This window comes from Ylistrum balloti, unplaced genomic scaffold (genome assembly GCF_031769215.1).
Source record: "Ylistrum balloti isolate Yb309-2 unplaced genomic scaffold, AGI_CSIRO_Ybal_v1 Utg370010, whole genome shotgun sequence".
NCBI lineage: Eukaryota > Metazoa > Mollusca > Bivalvia > Pectinida > Pectinidae > Ylistrum > Ylistrum balloti.
In genome coordinates this window covers 1,951,947-1,972,051 of record NW_026782083.1, presented here as the reverse complement: position 1 = coordinate 1,972,051, position 20,105 = coordinate 1,951,947, and the positions used below count along the sequence as shown (strand labels likewise).

General features: G+C 34.6%; 1 protein-coding gene across 1 annotated transcript in view; it reads left to right on the top strand.

Annotated features, from left to right (window-relative positions):
* The window catches only part of LOC132548349 (probable serine/threonine-protein kinase kinX), a 103,295-nt gene that overhangs the window by 50,103 nt on the left and 33,087 nt on the right, over window positions 1-20,105 (top strand). Inside the window, exons 5-6 of the mRNA XM_060212205.1 lie at window positions 17,247-17,289; window positions 18,119-18,167. Of these exons, the coding sequence (XP_060068188.1) occupies window positions 17,247-17,289; window positions 18,119-18,167 (92 nt within the window). The remainder of the gene's footprint in view (window positions 1-17,246; window positions 17,290-18,118; window positions 18,168-20,105) is intronic.

The following is a 20,105-nucleotide window of genomic DNA, read 5'->3' as shown; positions in this document are numbered from 1 at the left end:
AAATAGCAGGAAAAACACTGAGGACGATGATTCATGTTTGTAATTTCCAGTCACCTTAATTTTTTCGTAGTAAATTATTTTGCGTGATAAATCAATTATTGACGAGTTTTAATGGATTGGCTGTTCTTTTTTTATGGTTCACTGAGCAGATTGTTTCGACGAGTGGTAGGATTAAATGGTTGATTGTAATGAACAAAGAAATGCTCTAAAGTTCTAGAAACCAGGAAATCCTTCTCTAATATTTGTTGTGATTTGTACAGGCAAAGCACCATTTTCAGCTGCAGCAGCAGCCTTGGGAAAGCATGGCAGGCAGACGTGAGACTTACAGAGCATGCTTAAGTGATTCGAAAATTAATTAAATATTGCTACAGGCTGGTAAAGTGAAGACTATTGATTGGAGCAAAAGATATCACAATCCAAATTGGTTCTCTTCCCAGCCTCTTGCTTTGACATTCATTTTTTTTTTCATTTTCAAACATTTGTCAAGTTATTACCTTCTTTTTGCCAATAGACACAGAAAGAGTTTCATCTTTCAGGCATCAAAATTGTTGGAAAAAGAGAAAAAAATATCTTTCACTTAACATATTAATACAAACATGTCATCCAATTTGTGATAATTCTTCTTCATCCAGAGAGAAGAAATGATTAGATTTTCAGTATTTGGTTGATTCTATTATGTTTGTTTTTAAATTTTCATTAAGTCTTTTGGAGTGCCATCTGTATGGTGGAGTTGTTTTATACACAGTGTCTGGCTCTGCTCATTGGAATGTTTTAGATATTTTCCATGATGGTAGTGTACCACACTGTTAGTACACAAATAAACAACGGACTTGTAGCAGCATATGTTTATGAGAGTTTAAGTGTTCTATCTCTATCTAGACATATTGGAGGTGCAGCATAAACAGGGAAGGGCATATAATGGGAGGGGGACAGAGCAGGGGTAAAATGGGAAGAGGACATAAAGGGTATATTATTGGGGGGGGGGGGGGCAGGGGAGGGTATACGATGGGGGGAGGGTTGGGAATATTATTCAAGAGGGACGAGGAAGGGTATATAATGGGAGGGGGACAGGGGAGATGATTCATGTTGTAGTTGAGGAACATATTGTTGGACTGAATCACAGAATTCATCTGGTCTAAAAATAGATGAAATGATTCTGTATAAGAAAAGCTATGTGCATTCTTATTAAAGGCACATGGAACAGTCAGTCATTAATATAGGTATAATGTTATCAACATTGTCCTTTAAATTTCATTGATATTATTGATTCAAACTTTTCAGTGAATTGTACTAACTGAAAAACTTGTAAGACTTTAAGTACTTAACACTTGTGTGACTTTACCTTGAACCTCAACATGTAACATTTAGACTGCAGCCTGCATCAGCAAGCTTTATTATCTTTTTAATTTGAAAACTGAAGTGTTTATATCTTTGTGTTGTCATCTCCACCTCTTTGACCAGTTAATCTATCAACTATCAGCCATATGCTATAGATATCATAGAGGCTCTACACATCTGTTGTTTAACTCATGTATCCTTCTTATGTCAGCTTATGACCATACCTATTTCTTGTCTGTAACACCACAGTGTGGGGTTGCAGGTATCACCGCTCACCCTCACCCAGCCTGACTTCATCCTCTTCCTGTGTACAGTTTGTTACATTCCCTATCTGCTGTTCAGAATGACATTTTGTATCTCAATAAGTATTACGTATCTTAGTTATGATGTGCAGTAAAAGTGATAGGCCCCTGGATACAGAGTAAAGTTGATCATGCTGTCAACTCCACAATAATGAGCTGTCTAAATTTTTGATGTGGACTGTGACAATTGACAACACATTAACAGCTGTTTTTAATTATTATAACTGCACTGACTAGGTAGGATACTTAACACAACAGGAGGGTTGAATCTAGCTCCAATCTTTAACAACTGTCAGAGGAAGTTGTTGTGATGTGGCAGGAGATGCAATGAAGATGAAGTCATGGCCTGATATCAGGTAGAATGTGCACAGTGCTCCAAGTGTTAAAACTGTCCTTACATATTGGGAAGGTTGCATAGCACAATCAACAAGGAATGCATACATGACTCACTTTATTCTGTTAGACCCCCACAGTGTTAAGTTTTCTGTGTGTATTTTACCATACAGTGCCACTGCAGCCACCTTTAGATAACTGGTAACAAATTCTCTCATTAGGCAGTACAGGAAGACAAATCCTTTATTTGTGAAACTTCTCATTAATTCTTTCTGTCAAATAGATTGAAAATTGAAAAAAAAAAAATAACCATAAGCTTCTATTAGAAAATATCAGAATTGTTGGTCACATGATCTGTATGGATGGGAAGTTTATAAGTGGTCAGGTGACCTCTCTGAAGGTGAGATGTCTCAGCCACTGTACCACACCTGTACTGATGTAGAGGTTTACCTCACCTGTACTGATGTATATGTATACCACACCAGTACTGATGTAGAGGTTTACCTCACCTGTACTGATGTAGAAGTGTACCTCACCTGTACTAATGTAGAAGTATATCACACCTGTACTGCTGTAGAGGTGTACCACACCTGTACTGATGTATATGTATACCACACCTGTACTGATGTAGAAGTTTACCACACCTGTACTGATGTAGAGGTATATCGCACCTGTACTTATGTAGATGTATACCACACCTGTACTGATGTAGATGTATAACACACCTGTACTGATGCAGATGTATAACACACCTGTACTGATGTAGAGGTGTACCACACCTGTACTGATGTAGAGATGTGGAGGTATACCACACTTACACTGATGTAGAGTGGTTTTAGTGGTCAAACACCTTGAAGATGTAGGAATCCACACCTGTACATGTGTGTACCACACCTGTACTGATGTGGAGGTATACAACACTTACATTGATGTAGAGTGGTTTTAGTGGTCAAATGACCTCTAAGAAGATGAGGAGTCTCAGCATCTGTACCAAACTTGTACTGATGTGGAGGTATACCACACTTGTACTGATGTAGAGTGGTTTTAGTGGTCAAATGACCTCTAAAAAGATGAGGAGTCTCAGCATCTGTACCAAACTTGTACTGATGTGGAGGTATACCACACTTGTACTGATGTAGAGTGGTTTTAGTGTTCAAATGACCTCTAAGAAGATTAGGAATCCCAGCATCTGTATCAAGTCACAGTGTACTGAGGATCTGTAATGTCTGTGATGTGGATTTACGCATTAAAGATATCTAATATAGCATGTTATTCCTAGTAACTGCCTTTCTATTATGGTCAAGGATTGGACATCTTGTTCTTTCAACTTATATTCTAGATATGCTGAACATGTTTTGTAGTGAATGTTTGTGATATCAGTCAGCTGATTGCATGCTTCACTCGAGTCTGCTTGTCGTTTTAGAAAGTCTGTTCCTGGAAAGAGGAATATAAGGTTGAACCACTTACATGAAAGACTCCTGGCTGTGTGACAAATTCGTTTCTGCAGCCTCTACGCTATGTAATCATCAGATATTTTTAGCTTGTTGCAGGAATGCTGCAAAATTCTAAACAATATGTTAATGACTACTTATGTTTGTGTGAGTTACTTCCCTTAGTTTGTCAGCCATCAGACCAGGAAATACATTGCTTTTAGTCTAATTAATAGAAGTTCTGGAAATGTTTTTATTTTTAGGGATGACTGATTGATTGCAGTGAACTGAATTATTTCAATAAACATGTATTTAATTGCTGTTGTAAGTAGATACTAAAATGACACTTGTTTGATATAATTAAACAAAAGTGCTAACGCTTTTGTCAGTGTAATATCATTACAGATCTCACTCTAAGTGCACAAAGGATCTGGAAAAAATATGATTTCATTTAATAATATCAGGTATTCAGCGCTATCTCAGAGTGACTCAAAGATGTAAGACTCCACAGTACTTTGGTCAGGTGGTTTAAAGTTTCTGAGTATAAACATTTTCTGGACCTTTGTAGTTAGAAGTCTGTGTATATTGACATTAAAACGTCAGGTATTCTATTCTGTAACTTTTGCATTGCCACCAGTAGCTGAATACTGTACAATTTACTTTAATGTTGACACAGAAAATACATTTGTTAACAACATGTTTCTAAAAGGTAATGATGTTCCTGCTGTACCTTGGAAAATTAGAATAACGAAAGGCTTTAGTCCCTGTCCTATCAGGGAAAGGAAGTTGAAAAGTAACCACCTGATTTATTTCCAAATCTATGATAGATTGATTTGTCCTAAGTACACCTATGTTTTCAAAGGTCATTGTCACCAGGTCATGTAGTAAGGAAGTCAAAATGTAATAACTTCTGGAAGATCGTGTTCAGTTCGTATATTACTGCTGGGTAGAAAAGAGATCTTGGATATTGAAAATGATATTTAGTTAAGCTATGGAAAATGAAAGGTAAATTAAGGCTGATTCAGACTTGTATGTCCTAAAAGAAGATACAGATATATTATGTGTTGGCTAAAATGGTCACTGTTTTGTGGATTTATAAATTCAACGAATTATACTTCATAGACACACTATATAGATCCTCCAAAGTATAATGAGAAAATAATATTTTCTTTGATGTAAAATGAGTTTGTTTCATCTGGAAGAAATGCCAGATTAAAGCCATGTTGATTTTCAATATACAAATTTTAATCTTGTAGGGGCATCATTACAACTCGACTCAATTCAGGGGTCTTATTGGGCTTATTTTGTTTCCTAAGCATTTGATTGATTGATTGATTAATTGATTGATTTATATTTTTGACACTAATCATTGCAATAGTGGTGGTTTTTAAAAGAAACATAATATGATTTAAATTTCATTCTTTATCAAACTATAAATTCTGTCTTACATTTAATAATCGTAGAAAAGCTTGATGTCTCTTCAGAAAAAAATGATAAATTGAATTCAATGAAATGCTAAACATATCTAGGTTAAATGTGGTGTTCCAGAAGTGGGTTGTGGCTCTGTTTAGAGACTAAGAATAGGCAGGGAGGAGTTGTCTCCCTTATAACATATACTGATCATCACAAACCATTAAGAGGTGATCTGCTTTGCTGGTAGGTAGAGTGATCGCATCATCCAAATGATGTTTTCTTATGACAGATACCACACAACCGGATCACCAGATTTAAAGGTAGATCCTTCTACATTTTCTCATTCCATTAAAAACTTCCTTATTATCAAAAAATAAGCTTATTTTCTTTGTTTTTTAAATTTATTTTATACTTAGCAGTTTCTTGTTGTTTTCAATTTAGGTCTGTTTATAGTCCTCAAAACTTTTTTTTCATTTTCATCTTTCAACTTTTCATTTTGAATTTAATTTTCTTTTCTCACGTTCGCCATATAAATCAAGAGGCTTAATTAGTTCAATGACTAATGTTAGGTTATCCTATTGGATAGCTACCACTTCCATGGTAACTGTTCTAACTGGGAGTCATGGAATAGGAGAGAATATGACATGATGGATCACCTTAACTATACACAATCATTAGTGACAATCATATCCTGCTGAGGAGAAGTGTTATACTTCATGACGTCAGCCCCGAGGTACTAATGGTCATGAGTTAGTCACAAGGAGCTTGAATAACAGCTGGATGTCAAGTTAATTGTCTTATACATATAAAGCATTGTGTTAACTTTCATTTCTTTGAGATTTTATTTAAATGTGGTGACCAGTCTACAGGTGGCAGAATCTATCATGATAAAAGATTATTAACTTGTTTTACAAGTTCTGTGGAAGGCTAGGTATTGGTGATACTTCTGATTATCAAATAGTTATTTAACATAACTTTAATCTTATTTAGTACACAGCTGATAATTTGAAATGTTGAAGAAAATTCACAACTTTCTACAATGTTAAAACTGCAATGTGATGCCTTAAATATAGGTTTTGTAGATGTAGACCTTTGATTAGTGGGATCTAAGTTCTCTGTAACAAGTCAGGAATATGACTATACAACAAAAAGGAAATTGTGATACAGGTGTTATCAGGGACCACAAAGATGGGAAATTGTGATACAGGTGTCATCAGGGACCACAAAAATGGGAAATTGTGATACAGGTGTCATCAGGGACCATACAGAGGGAAAGTTGTAATACAGGTGTCACCAGGGACCACAAAGAGGGGAAGTTGTGATACAGGTGTCATCAGGGACCAGGAAGAGGGAAAGTTGTGATACAGGTGTCATCAGGGACCACAAAGACGGGAAGTTGTGATACAGGTGTCATCAGGGACCACAAATAGGGGAAGTTGTGATACAGGTGTCATCAGGGACCACAAAGTGGGAAAGTTGTGATACAGGTGTCATCAGGGACCACAAATAGGGGAGGTTGTGATAACAGGTGTCATCAGGGACCACAAATAGGGGAAGTTGTGATACAGGTGTCATCAGGGACCACAAAGAGGGGATGTTGTGATTCAGGTGTCATCAGGGACCACAAAGAGGGCAAGTTGTGATACAGGTGTCATCAGGGACCACAAAGAGGGGAAGTTGTGATACAGGTGTTATCAGGGACCACAAAAAGGGAAAGTTGTGATAAAGGTATCATGATGGACTTTTTCAAGAATTTATTCAAGCGAGCTCAACTTATACAAAGTAAGTAAATAATATCCCTAGACTGTAGTTGTCCACCATGGTACTTAGTTTATTTCTTTGATAAATATTACAAAAAACATGGAGGCTGCAACTTACTTTCATGCACATGAAACAAGAGGGTACAATGTATACAAGACAACAGTATAACACAATCACTTACTAAAACAAATATCAAAAACGATTTTGATGAAATTTTGTTAGAATATACATCAGTCATTTCTGAAGCTATATATGAAAGTATAACATCTGTTGTGGACTCTACAACCAGTCCTGGTGTGACATTTTGTTCCAAATCGTTACAAGTTGTATACTTGCAAATTACAAAATCTAGGATATTGTAGGTACTTGCTACATTATGATGTCTTAGTTCAAAAGTGGCCATTTTGTAATATGTTTAGGAGATTTTCTCCTGATAGTGAAAATGTACAAAAAGAAATTGAAGTGTTTTAGACTTACCTATAAATTACAGGTCCAAATCTTCTTACATTTAGTATTGGTTGTGATTAGTTTGTGGTAAAGCTCCTGTACATTATCCTGCGTCGTAAACTAGCTTGTCGACACATAGCAAAGGCCATAATGTTTTTACTCCTACAATACGTGTTTATTGATGTTTTATAAATCAAGTACAGGGACACCAGATGGTGCTGTAATGTGTGTAATGTATTATGTCTGAATCAGCCAAGATTTCAACATACAAATATTTGTTTGTTTTAATATATAAGGTAACAAAAACTGTTGATAATGTATTATTTTCTGAAATGTATGTTATTAGGGAAAATCCATGGCTTGAATATTACATTTTATATTCCACTTATAGACATAAAAGTTTATTTCTTCATTCCGTCTCGTAAAAATCTATCTTGAAGAACTTTTCAAGGGATCACCTAGATTTACAAGTATATCATGTTTCAGTATCTTTATATTCAGTTTAACATGATGTGCAAAGAAGCATCAAATGGTCACTTTGATATTAAAGAAAAGGAAATTAAAAATGAATGTGCTGGTGATCATTACTGGGAGATTGATTGATTGATTGATTGATTGATTGATTGATAAACTTTGTGTGTTATACAGAACATTTCCATACCTTTTGATGGAAATATTATTAAAAAACAGGATGTATCATTTTAATTGTTCACAACATTCTGATTATAAATCAAATGTAGTCAAACAAGATGACAGCTGCTGCATAAACGTGTGTACACAGCATCTGGTCCAGTGTATGTGTGGATTATAAACAGGCCATATTTTATATCTTTGTGATATAATATAGAAGTGCTTCAGGTGATTGGTTACAACTGTATAGCCAGTTTACCTACAGGCCTGTTAGGACATAATCAGTGAAGTTTCCTAATGTCCTGGATTACCATAACAAGGAAAATCAGAAGAAGCTGTTGTATCTATATATATCCGGACATTTATTCGTCAATATTTACAGTGTAGACAGATATGTGTGTTCCTAGGGTAAGGAATCTGATCAATCTCCAGACATTGATGTGTATTCTTAGTGAAGAATGTGAAGATGCCTATGGAAGTACATACTGTTATTTCTCAAGAAATCAAAAATTAAGACTTAATTAATAGACAATCTCTGCTAATTTTGACACTGTATCCTGTCAGTTGTGACTTGAAATATTTCCCATAAAACTTCCAAACTTTCTCCTCAGAATTTCATCAAGAAGTAAACAGTTGTACAGGAAATAATTGTAGAGAGATGAGCTGTAAGCCTTGTATATAAAACCAATTCTGCCTTTACTCCTACAAATCTGAATTATTGGATGATGGGATCCATATTGACATCACATTGAAGAGTCAGAAGACATGCCTAACACAGAGGACAACCTAATGATAGAGGGAGGTTTGTTGGACAAAAAGGGACATTTAACAGGCAACCAAATTCTGAGCCTGTCAGAAATAGAAAAATTACTCTTGTTAGATGTTTATTATCTGATGACACTTTCCCAAAATTGAAATAAGTGTCTCCTGTCCAGGTATACCACCTTATAGGAATGCTGTATCGCCAGAGACACCATCTACGACTGTCATGTGAGGACATTAGTTATTATAGTAATGGCAGAAAATTGTTAGGTATGGATGGTTGTACAGACTTAAGGCAGGCCTAACTGTGTGATTTAGGAATTCAGCGGTATATCCCACCCTAACATTCAGGAATTCTGTACAGCGTGCATATATAACATAAAATCACAAATCTATGTCTGTTTTATCAGTTCTCTCCCTTAGAATAAACTCCACAGAGAACTTATGTTGCTGCAGTTTGAATTTCTGTTGATTTATAATAACTACAGTTTTCTTTACATTGTAACAAATGTGACACTTCGAATATTTTTGTCACAAGCATTTAGTTACATAGCAACAGTTTTCTAAGAACACCTCTTTTCATTAATAATCCAGCTACACCCATCAGTGGTTGAAGAGGAATTTAGTAACACAATCAATATCTACCTTCCTAAGTGGTACGCTATTGACTGGCAAGTATATGACAAACATGGCATTTGGATTACAACACTTCTGTTATTACGGGTATAGAAGATAGTCTGGCTAATGTTTATATCACCGAAATGCTTAAATTTAATGTTTAATCATACAGAAGTGCATGTCCATATTTGAGACTGATAATACAGGTATGTCCACAGCTTGAGTTTGTATCTACAGCTACGTTTGGATACTAAAGGATTATCAGTACAGGTAACAAGGAACTACACAGTTAAAGCTGTCCGTAAGTGTCTTTATCATGTAGATGTTGAAGGTATGAGGATCACCTGCTACTATAACAAGAGAAAGTGTGAAGATAAACTCAGCGATTTAAACACCTGAACTCTCACCAGAATTCCCTCATATTGAGGGCAGATAACTCTTTGTGTTGAAAAGATATTTGCACAAGGAGATGATGGATTTATTGGTGTGAATTTTATGAATTGTTGGAGAGTCGAGAGCCGTCAGTACAACCAACAGCTTTCAGATGACTCTGCATTGGTGTACTTAAGTTCAATATCCAGGTCTCTGTGACACATTGATTGTACAACATGAAGTTGTCTTAGAACTAATGGATTCTGTGTGAAGGACATCAGTGATAAAATGGAGATGTAACATTCTGTGAAATATTCTATAATGATCTCAGCTGCTTTATAAACTTTTCTACAGAATCAATTAACATACTGTGAAGATATCTGACTTAGCTCTTCTGGTTCTGAAGGAGGAAGTAACTGAACTGGTAAACCAACATTAGCTGGGCAGCATTAACTCACTTTCTCGGTGGAATGTCTTTGGATTTGTTAACCCTTAACTTGGTATAAAGAAGACTTTTTTTGTATAATGTGTCCACCATTCATCATTTTAGTGCTGTAAAAACATTACCATAGCATTGGACTGCAGACCCTCAAAGATAATGTTTTTTTTTTTTTTTTTTTTCCAAATTTTGAAAATTTCAAGAAATTTCCTTTCAAAGTCTGATATTAACAATGTTCAATTTTAATGTTTTGACGCAAATATCATAAAGACAAAGATAAAAGAACAAAGTTCTGTTGCCATGGCATCTGTGCGGAATGGTTTGCCAGAGTGGTACAGTGGTTACTTGCACAAATTCCGCCACACATCGCTTCCTCGCACTAAAAAAGAGCTTCGAAACTGTGTTCAGTGGTATCCTGTCCAAGCTGTAGAAGGTAAACCAAATGGGTTTCATAGCAAATGTGGTTTAAACAAGTTTATTTATTTTGCGCATAATTTTCAGAATTGTTTTGCTATTATTTTTGTTTCTGGGTTTGTTGTATGTTATGTATTGTTTGTTTTAAAAAGGCAGATGAAGAATTCATATGTTCATACTGGATGTATTTTTTCCCTACCTATTGGAAGAAAATTACAAATAGTTGGAAAAAATAAAATCAGAGAGTTGTTGAAAGTAATTAATAAGTAGTGGATAAAATATGTTTTGTCAGTTCATCTGGAGATGAGTACAATAACAAAGCACTTAACCTATTATATCTTTGTTATGTTGAGATCTGTCAGCAACCCAAACTAGTACCTCATCTCTATTACATTTGGCCTCAGACTACATATAACTTATTTTTATGTTCTACTTAAGGAAAAATTAAGATATGATAAAACTATTTGAGACGTACCTACAGTTACCTGCAATTAAGAAAGGTATTTTCTTTTGAGTGTCACTTCCCTTTAAAAGTATAGGCAAACACCTACAACTGTAAAATATCGCCACTCAAGCCTCATCATACAAGGTTTCCTTCCACACCACAAAACATAAAAATGATGTCAAAATAAAATTCCTTCACTACAATAAATATTGTACAACAATGCCTTAAAAATATGTACATATCTGTTATAGTTTAGAGCAGAAAAAAAAAGTTTACTAACTGACCTAAAATTTCATTTTGCACTACATTATAGTCTTCGTTACAAGGGGGATAACTCCTCAATAACACTTCCTTTTCTCATTTTCATGACAAGGGGGATAAGTCCTAAATCATTCGTCCTGTTCTTGGTTAGTCTGATGATCTTAGATATATTTCCAACAATGTCTGACTTCTGAAGAGAGTAATTGACATCTGGTTCAATTGGGGTACAAATCCAATTATTTGACCATGTACTGAACAAGCCAGATATTGTTAAATCTGTCCTGGGTTCAACACCTTGCTCACATTGTCAGCAAAAATGAGACAGTGTAATAAATTACTGATTTACCAAAACATTGAGTAGCAGTACAAATTACATAATGAAATTTGTGTATGCTTTCATTATGAATTTAGCAAATTTTAGTCACATTTACCTGGTAAATTGTGCCTTGTTCAGCTACATTGGAGTAATATATGTTAAATCTCTGTACTAAACTGCATACCTACATATAAAGTATAATCTGGTACATATATTGTATATGAATAGTGCTTTTATTTTCTGAAAGAAAAGTTTAAGAATATAATTATGAATAATGGTAAACACTAATTACATTGTATATTCACCCAGTTGTGAGAAGGGAGGTAACTCATGTGGATTAAAAAAAGATACTTTTAAATTCTGATAGATACATTATTCTTTAGATGGTGAATTGTAATAAGAACAGAAATATATAAGATATATACTCACAGTTCTTTGTCAGTTACTTAAGATCTTGTCACAGAATCCCAGATAATATTACACTGTTAAATTATTATACAAATTTCCTGGAGTATCATACAAGTTTGGTACCACAACCTTTTCTAGTTTTTGTAATGATGTCAAGTGTACGTTAAGGCTGACATTTCAGTCCGGGTTGTTGAAAATTAATGTTCCGTATGTAAAGTGGTCAGATTAATAAAGAGCGTTTTACTGTGTACTTGTAATATTTCATGGGATTTGGTGCTCATTGACTCCACCATTTAACAATTCCTGTATCTACTCTATCTAGAGTGTATTACTCATATCTTTTTGACCTTCATCTTTATTTAAGTCGACATAGAACCGGGAAAGATAATGTCAAGTATTACATATACAGAAAGATGGTTGAGGGTCCAGAGGATGTAGATAAGAATGTAAGGATCCTTGTTACTGCAAATTAACATGTGTTTGATGTTTTTCTTAGATCCCTTGAGAATACTTCCTCCCCAACATTAGAACCTACCATGATGTACCATGTAGAAGCTCATAATAGTAGAAGTACTGTATATTAAGAGTAGCTATAGACTTGATGACCAGAGCTAACAGTGTTAATCAGTAATTCAGTAAAGTTTCAGCTGGTTGTTTTACATTTTCTTTTCATGTCAGTCTTACTCTCATAGTAAATATATAAGAATGATCTTTCACAGGTGATTGTATTCAACAGAATTGCTGAATCATTAAATAACGGTCAAAATGAAGAAAAGAATGCTCCTAACTGCACATTTTCTGTGAAACAAGATTAGCAAATTGTCTGAGATGGACAATCCTTTTTTTGTTTTATTTGGACCTTGGTCCCGCAAACTCCTCATCAGTAACTTTTGATGTGATACCAAACTGTTTATAATACAAGGCTATGTTGATAGGTCCCATCACTTAAATACTACCATACTGCCAGTAATGAGAAACATACATTGTACCATTTACTACAAATTACTTACAGCTCAGTGCGGACACAGGAGAGTTCCAAACCTTAGGTCTGTTGGCTTTGTCGCACATTTTTTAACATGTTTTTAACCTTTTTTGTCATCGATTCCTTTGTCATTTCATGTTCTTGTTTTTGAAGGTTACAAGAAGTTTGAAATTATGTGATTTATGAAAATTGTTTTTGTGCATACATATTTGATGGGGCTTTACTGATTGTTGTTGTATATCATAAAGTGACATCTTCATTGTGGATATATCTTGATTGTTGTACTACATTGGTGTGAAGAAGGAAAAATCTTTAATGAAGAGTTTGAAAGTAAATATGTGAACACATTACTGAAAATACTGAACTCTGTTACCCGAACTATGTATATAAAATGTGTTAGAAAATAATAATGTGATAAAGAACGGCATCCCGCCAACAACCTAACTCTTCACAAGTGATTGCCTTAATTTGAATATTTTTGAAAAAAATGCTTGACTAAAGGAATTATCAGAGGGAAGAATTCTTGATCTGTGAGGGTACAAGACAAGGCACAGCTGATGGGTGCTGTGTCAGTAGGGGGAGCCATCTTAATCATCAGATAATCAACCAATCCCAAGCTTTGATACAAAACTAATGGGGTCTTCTCACAACACACAACTGGGGTTGTATCAGAATGTTTTCCTACATCTTAGTCAAAGATACATGTGGACATTGGTGTAAGGGATCAGTCATTTTTTCTTGTAAATTTTGTAAGATTATTTTGTGGTAATCTTTTTTTCAACATTATCTGTATAGTTGCAAAATTGTAACTTTTGGAGAAATATTGACTCATGTTTTGAACAAAACAAAACAAACAAAAGATATAGTGTTTTAGAAAAATAGGAATGTTTACATACAAAGGATGGTATGGATTATTTGACTAAAGAAGTGATTCCTTATCTTTGAAAACAACTTTCTGAAATTTTATCCTGATTGGATGCTTGGTGCTGTGATGAATTCTGGAAGGAACATGATTATTTTCAGCATGGGTTGTAGTGATTTCAGGTGTCAGTAAAATCTTCACTTGTGTATAAAATCTGGATTTACTGCTGAAGTGGATCTGTATTCTATGGTACTTGGGCAATTGTTATTTACTGAAGATTATGATAATCAGGGTTTATTTGAAGTGTGATGAATGAACAGTTTTAAAATCAATACTTTGATGAAGGAAAGGATTCAGTGTTTTATTATCATCATTATTTTGAGGGAATAACCACAAACATTGTAAAGGAATATTGGGAATACTTTTGGAACATCATGGCAGATACCAGTCAAGGAAGGTCCTGGTATCAAAGCTATGCTCAGCAACTAAAGTTTCATAGGAGACAAAGTGACTTTGCATATAATATTAACACAGGTAATAATATCATCTATAACCACAGGTAATTATGTCTTCTATAAACACAGGTAATTATGTCCCTCTATGATCAGGTAATCACATCAGCTGTAAACATAGGTTTTCATGTCCCTCTATAAACACAGGTAATTAAGTCCCTCTATAAACACAAGTTATCTTGTCTCTCTATAAACACAAGTTAACATGTCTCTCTATGAACACAGGTAGTCATGTTTTCTATAAACATAGGTAATCATGTCCACCTATTAACACAGGTAGTCATTTCCACCTATTAACACAGGTAGTCATGTCTCTCAATAAAGACAGGTAATTATGTCTCTCTATAAAGACAGGTAATTATGTCCCTCTGTGATCAGGTAATCACATCCGCTGTAAACACTGGTAATCTTGTCCCTCTATAAACCCAGGTAATTATGTCCCTCTATAAACAGAGGTAATCATGTCCCTCTATATACACAGGTAATCATGTCTCTCTATAAACACAGTTAATCATGTCCCTCTATAAACATAAGTACTCATGTCCTTCTATAAAGACTAGTAACCATGTCCCTCTATAAACACTAGTAACCATGTCCCTCTATAAACACTAGTAACCATGTCCCTCTATAAACACTAGTAACCATGTCCCTCTATAAACACTAGTAACCATGTCCTTCTATAAACACTAGTAACCATGTCCCTCTATAAACACTAGTAACCATGTCCCTCTATAAACACTAGTAACCATGTCCCTCTATAAACACTAGTAACCATGTCCCTCTATAAACACTAGTAACCATGTCCCTCTATAAACACTAGTAACCATGTCCCTCTATGAACAGAGGTTATCATGTCCCTCTATAAACACTAGTAACCATGTCCCTCTATGAACAGAGGTTATCATGTCCCTCTATAAACACTAGTAACCATGTCCCTCTATGAAAGAGGTTATCATGTCCCTATAAACACTAGTAACCATGTCCCTCTATACAGAGGTTATCATGTCCTTCTATAAACACTAGTAACCATGTCCCTCTATGAACAGAGGTTATCATGTCCCTCTATAAACACTAGTAACCATGTCCCTCTATGAACAGAGGTTATCATGTCCCTCTATAAAGACTAGTAACCATGTCCCTCTATAAACACTAGTAACCATGTCCCTCTATAAACACTAGTAACCATGTCCCTCTATAAACACTAGTAACCATGTCCCTCTATGAACAGAGGTTATCATGTCCCTCTATAAACACTAGTAACCATGTCCCTCTATGAACAGAGGTTATCATGTCCCTCTATAAACACTAGTAACCATGTCCCTCTATGAAGAGAGGTTATCATGTCCCTCTATAAACACTAGTAACCATGTCCCTCTATGAACAGAGGTTATCATGTCCCTCTATAAACACTAGTAACCATGTCCCTCTATGAACAGAGGTTATCATGTCCCTCTATAAACACTAGTAACCATGTCCCTCTATAAACACTAGTAACCATGTCCCTCTATAAACACTAGTAACCATGTCCCTCTATAAACACTAGTAACCATGTCCCTCTATGAACAGAGGTTATCATGTCCCTCTATAAACACTAGTAACCATGTCCCTCTATGAACAGAGGTTATCATGTCCCTCTATAAACACTAGTAACCATGTCCCTCTATGAAGAGAGGTTATCATGTCCCTCTATAAACACTAGTAACCATGTCCCTCTATGAACAGAGGTTATCATGTCCCTCTATAAACACTAGTAACCATGTCCCTCTATGAACAGAGGTTATCATGTCCCTCTATAAACACTAGTAACCATGTCCCTCTATAAACACTAGTAACCATGTCCCTCTATAAACACTAGTAACCATGTCCCTCTATAAACCCAGGTAATTATGATAATTATACGTGTGTGAAATATTATTTCAGTAAATGTAGGACTACCACAAGGTGTATGAGTTAGTATTTATTTTACATTTCTTGTTACAACAGTCTTGCTATTGATAACCATTTATTAAAAATTATCCATTAAGGTATATATCATATACCATCAAGGTGATCGTTTTCTGTGTATTTAACCATTAACCTGAGGAGGAATACCTTTCATCGTACAAATTCTTTGATTTTAGGTCAGATAAACCCTGATGTTGTGTGACTATTACCATACCTAACTTCACAGGTTTCTGATACAGTAGAAATGGCTGGCTTGTAGATCATATGAATCTTATCTTCAAGTATATAGGCCATCGTTTAAAAAGTGTTATAGATGAAGAACAAAATTTTCTTTAACTTTTCCAAAACATTGTCTGGTCTTTTAAAGTTGAAAAGGCTTTTTATGTTTGAGCTTTAGATATTTTCAAAGTTTGAGGAACAACAGGAAGTTATACTATACATCTCTAGAGAAGCTTGAAGAGGTACCAAATTGTATGTAACAAAACAATTCCTTAAGTACATCAAAAAATGTGCCTCACATGTACCTGTTTTTCCCCTGGGTAAAACCAGGTGTCTTTATCAGCATTATGTCTAACGCATAACATTTTCTTAATATCTAGTCCAAGGTATGCCAGAATGTTGTCCACATAAATGTTTTGAGGTATTGCAGGTTTTTTTCCTCGCCAGAACAGGATTATTATACTAGTGAATTATGCTAGCTAAATCTTGACCATTGATTTACAAATGGACAAACATATGTCTCAAATATTGACAAATTTGATGATACACTTTAAATTGTATTGCCAACATTAAAGAAGTTTTATAATTCTCACCTGTTTATGTCAGTTATCTTAATGTTTTACCAAAGGTTTAGTTTGCTGTATATGAACTTATATATAAGTAAATGTTGAAAGAAGCATTTTTTTGAAAAATTGACCAAAAAATCATTGAAGTATTAGAAAGTTTATGGTATCGCAGTGCTTGGATGCTGATTTCTTGTATTTGCTTTTTAGATGTATTGAATAGACCACAGAGTATTGTAATATAAGCTTGTCCTGCATTCAGCCGACATTTGAAAAGAAGCCCTGTTTCTAATAAACATCTCTGTTAAGAAACAATATTTTTTCAATGTATTATTCCGAAATTAATTAATTATTAATTTCTCCAATTTTTTTGTATGCCTTCAAAATCTTTTTCTTTTTCTGTACATGAATATACATTTTGTGTGAAATAGTCTGAATCACTGACTTATTTGTTGTTTGTTTTGTGTATTTACAGAAGATTCCGGACCAGCTGTCACCACAACTTCCAAATCCAGCAGGTAAGAATTCATTTTTACTCTATTGTAACTCTGTATGATGTCATTTCCTGGTTATGTGTTGTAAGGTATTAATGATGTCACTTCCTGTCATTGTGATGTCACTGGATATTATGACAAATAATGAGTTTATCGGAAATACAACATCTTAATGGAAGTTTGCAGTGTTAGCAATGAGTTCTATGAATGAATGCATGTCAGTCGCTGCAGACTTCACTGAGTAATCTATTTGTGTATGAGCTGTAGCATTAGAAGTAGGTGTAGGTTATGGTTAAGGAGACCTGGAACATGTGTTTCTCATTAATCATACAGTACTACCACCTATTGATAGAGGTGAATTGTATATTTATATACACATTAGAGGTGCAGCAACCTATTGATAGGGCACTAGAGTTATTTCCCTTAGATTGCCTCAAGATCAAATGCTTGTCGTTTTAGCATGTGTGGTGACTGCCTTAATACTTGTTAAGTATCTTGAGTTGGATGTTAGACATTGCTAAGTATACTGAGGCTCCACAACCACTTGAAACACTGTATTTTCTGAATCGGCACAAAATATTATAAAATAGGAAAAATTGGTGTCTTATAATTAACATAAAAAAGATCACTAACTTTCCTTCTGAATGTTAAGACAGTCTGGTTCCATGGGTACAGCTATTCCCCTTTAGATCAAAGTCAGACAGAAGATTTTATGTATCACAAGGTACACACGTGTTATTCAGGTTCTGTTGTGTATTATGTCAGACTGACATTAATTTGGTAAACCTGCACTTTTCAGTAATAAGAAAGTTACTGCATTCTTCAATGATGAGATTCTGTTTCATTTTTACAGTGAGGTGGTAGAAAATGGCCTCAATGATGCTAAGGAAAACCAAGAGGAGGTAACCCAGATTTTATTGCTTTATGGACTTTTTAATACTTTATCAAAACTTATGAATTATTTCAACATCATTTTGAAAAGATTAAAAAGCAATACCATGTATAAAAGATTTGAAAAAAAGAAAATATCTTGTCTGGAAATGAAGTAGGGAAGGAGCAAAGATAGTGAAGACCTGCTGGTGTTTCTTGGAGAAGGTAGGGGATGTAAAAATGGACATGTCTGTGTCAGAGGACCCTGAAAATCTTCAAACATTTCACTGTAAATAGATCAATTCTGGTCATTCAAAACATTTCACTGTAAATAGTGTCTGATACTGGTCAGTCAAAACATTTCACTGTAAATAGTTTCTGATTCTGGTCAAAACATTTCACTGTAAATAGTTTCTGATTCTGGTCAGTCAAAACATTTCACTGTAAATAGTTTCTGATTCTGGTCAGTCAAAACATTTCACTGTAAATAGTTTCTGATTCTGGTCAGTCAAAACATTTCACTGTAAATAGTTTCTGATTCTGGTCAAAACATTTCATTGTAAATAGTTTCTGATTCTGATCAGTCAAAACATTTCACTGTAAATAGTTTCTGATTCTGGTCAGTCAAAACATTTCTCTGTAAATAGTTTCTGATTCTGGTCAGTCAAAACATTTCACTGTAAATAGTTTCTGATTCTGGTCAAAACATTTCACTGTAAATAGTTTCTGATTCTGATCAGTCAAAACATTTCACTGTAAATAGTTTCTGATTCTGGTCAGTCAAAATATTTCACTGTAAATAGTCTCTGATTCTGGTCAGTCAAAACATTTCACTGTAAATAGTCTCTGATTCTGGTCAGTCAAAATATTTCACTGTAAATAGTTTCTGATTCTGGTCAGTCAAAACATTTCACTGTAAATAGTCTCTGATTCTGGTCAGTCAAAACATTTCACTGTAAATAGTTTCTGATTCTGGTCAGTCAAAACATTTCACTGTAAATAGTCTCTGATTCTGGTCAGTCAAAACATTTCACTGTAAATAGTTTCTGATTCTGGTCAGTCAAAACATTTCACTGTAAATAGTCTCTGATTCTGGTCAGTCAAAACATTTCACTGTAAATAGTTTCTGATTCTGGTCAGTCAAAACATTTCACTGTAAATAGTCTCTGATTCTGGTCAAAACATTTCACTGTAAATAGTCTCTGATTCTGGTCAGTCAAAACATTTCACTGTAAATAGTTTCTGATTCTGGTCAGTCAAAACATTTCACTGTAAATAGTTTCTGATTCTGGTCAGTCAAAACATTTCACTGTAAATAGTCTCTGATTCTGGTCAGTCAAAACATTTCATTGTAAATAGTTTCTGATTCTGGTCAGTCAAAACATTTCACTGTAAATAGTTTCTGATTCTGGTCAGTCAAAACATTTCACTGTAAATAGTTTCTGATTCTGGTCAGTCAAAACATTTCACTGTAAATAGTTTCTGATTCTGGTCAGTCAAAACATTTCACTGTAAATAGTCTCTCATTTTGGTCAAAACATTTCACTGTAAATAGTTTCTGATTCTGGTCAGTCAAAACATTTCACTGTAAATACTCTCTGATTCTGGTCAGTCAAAACATTTCACTGTAAATAGTTTCTGATTCTGATCAGTCAAAACATTTCACTGTAAATAGTTTCTGATTCTGATCAGTCAAAACATTTCACTGTAAATAGTCTCTCATTCTGGTCAAAACATTTCACTGTAAATAGTCTCTGATTCTGGTCAAAACATTTCACTGTAAATAGTTTCTGATTCTGGTCAGTCAAAACATTTCACTGTAAATAGTTTCTGATTCTGGTCAGTCAAAACATTTCACTGTAAATAGTTTCTGATTCTGGTCAGTCAAAACATTTCACTGTAAATAGTCTCTGATTCTGGTCAAAACATTTCACTGTAAATACTCTCTGATTCTGGTCAGTCAAAACATT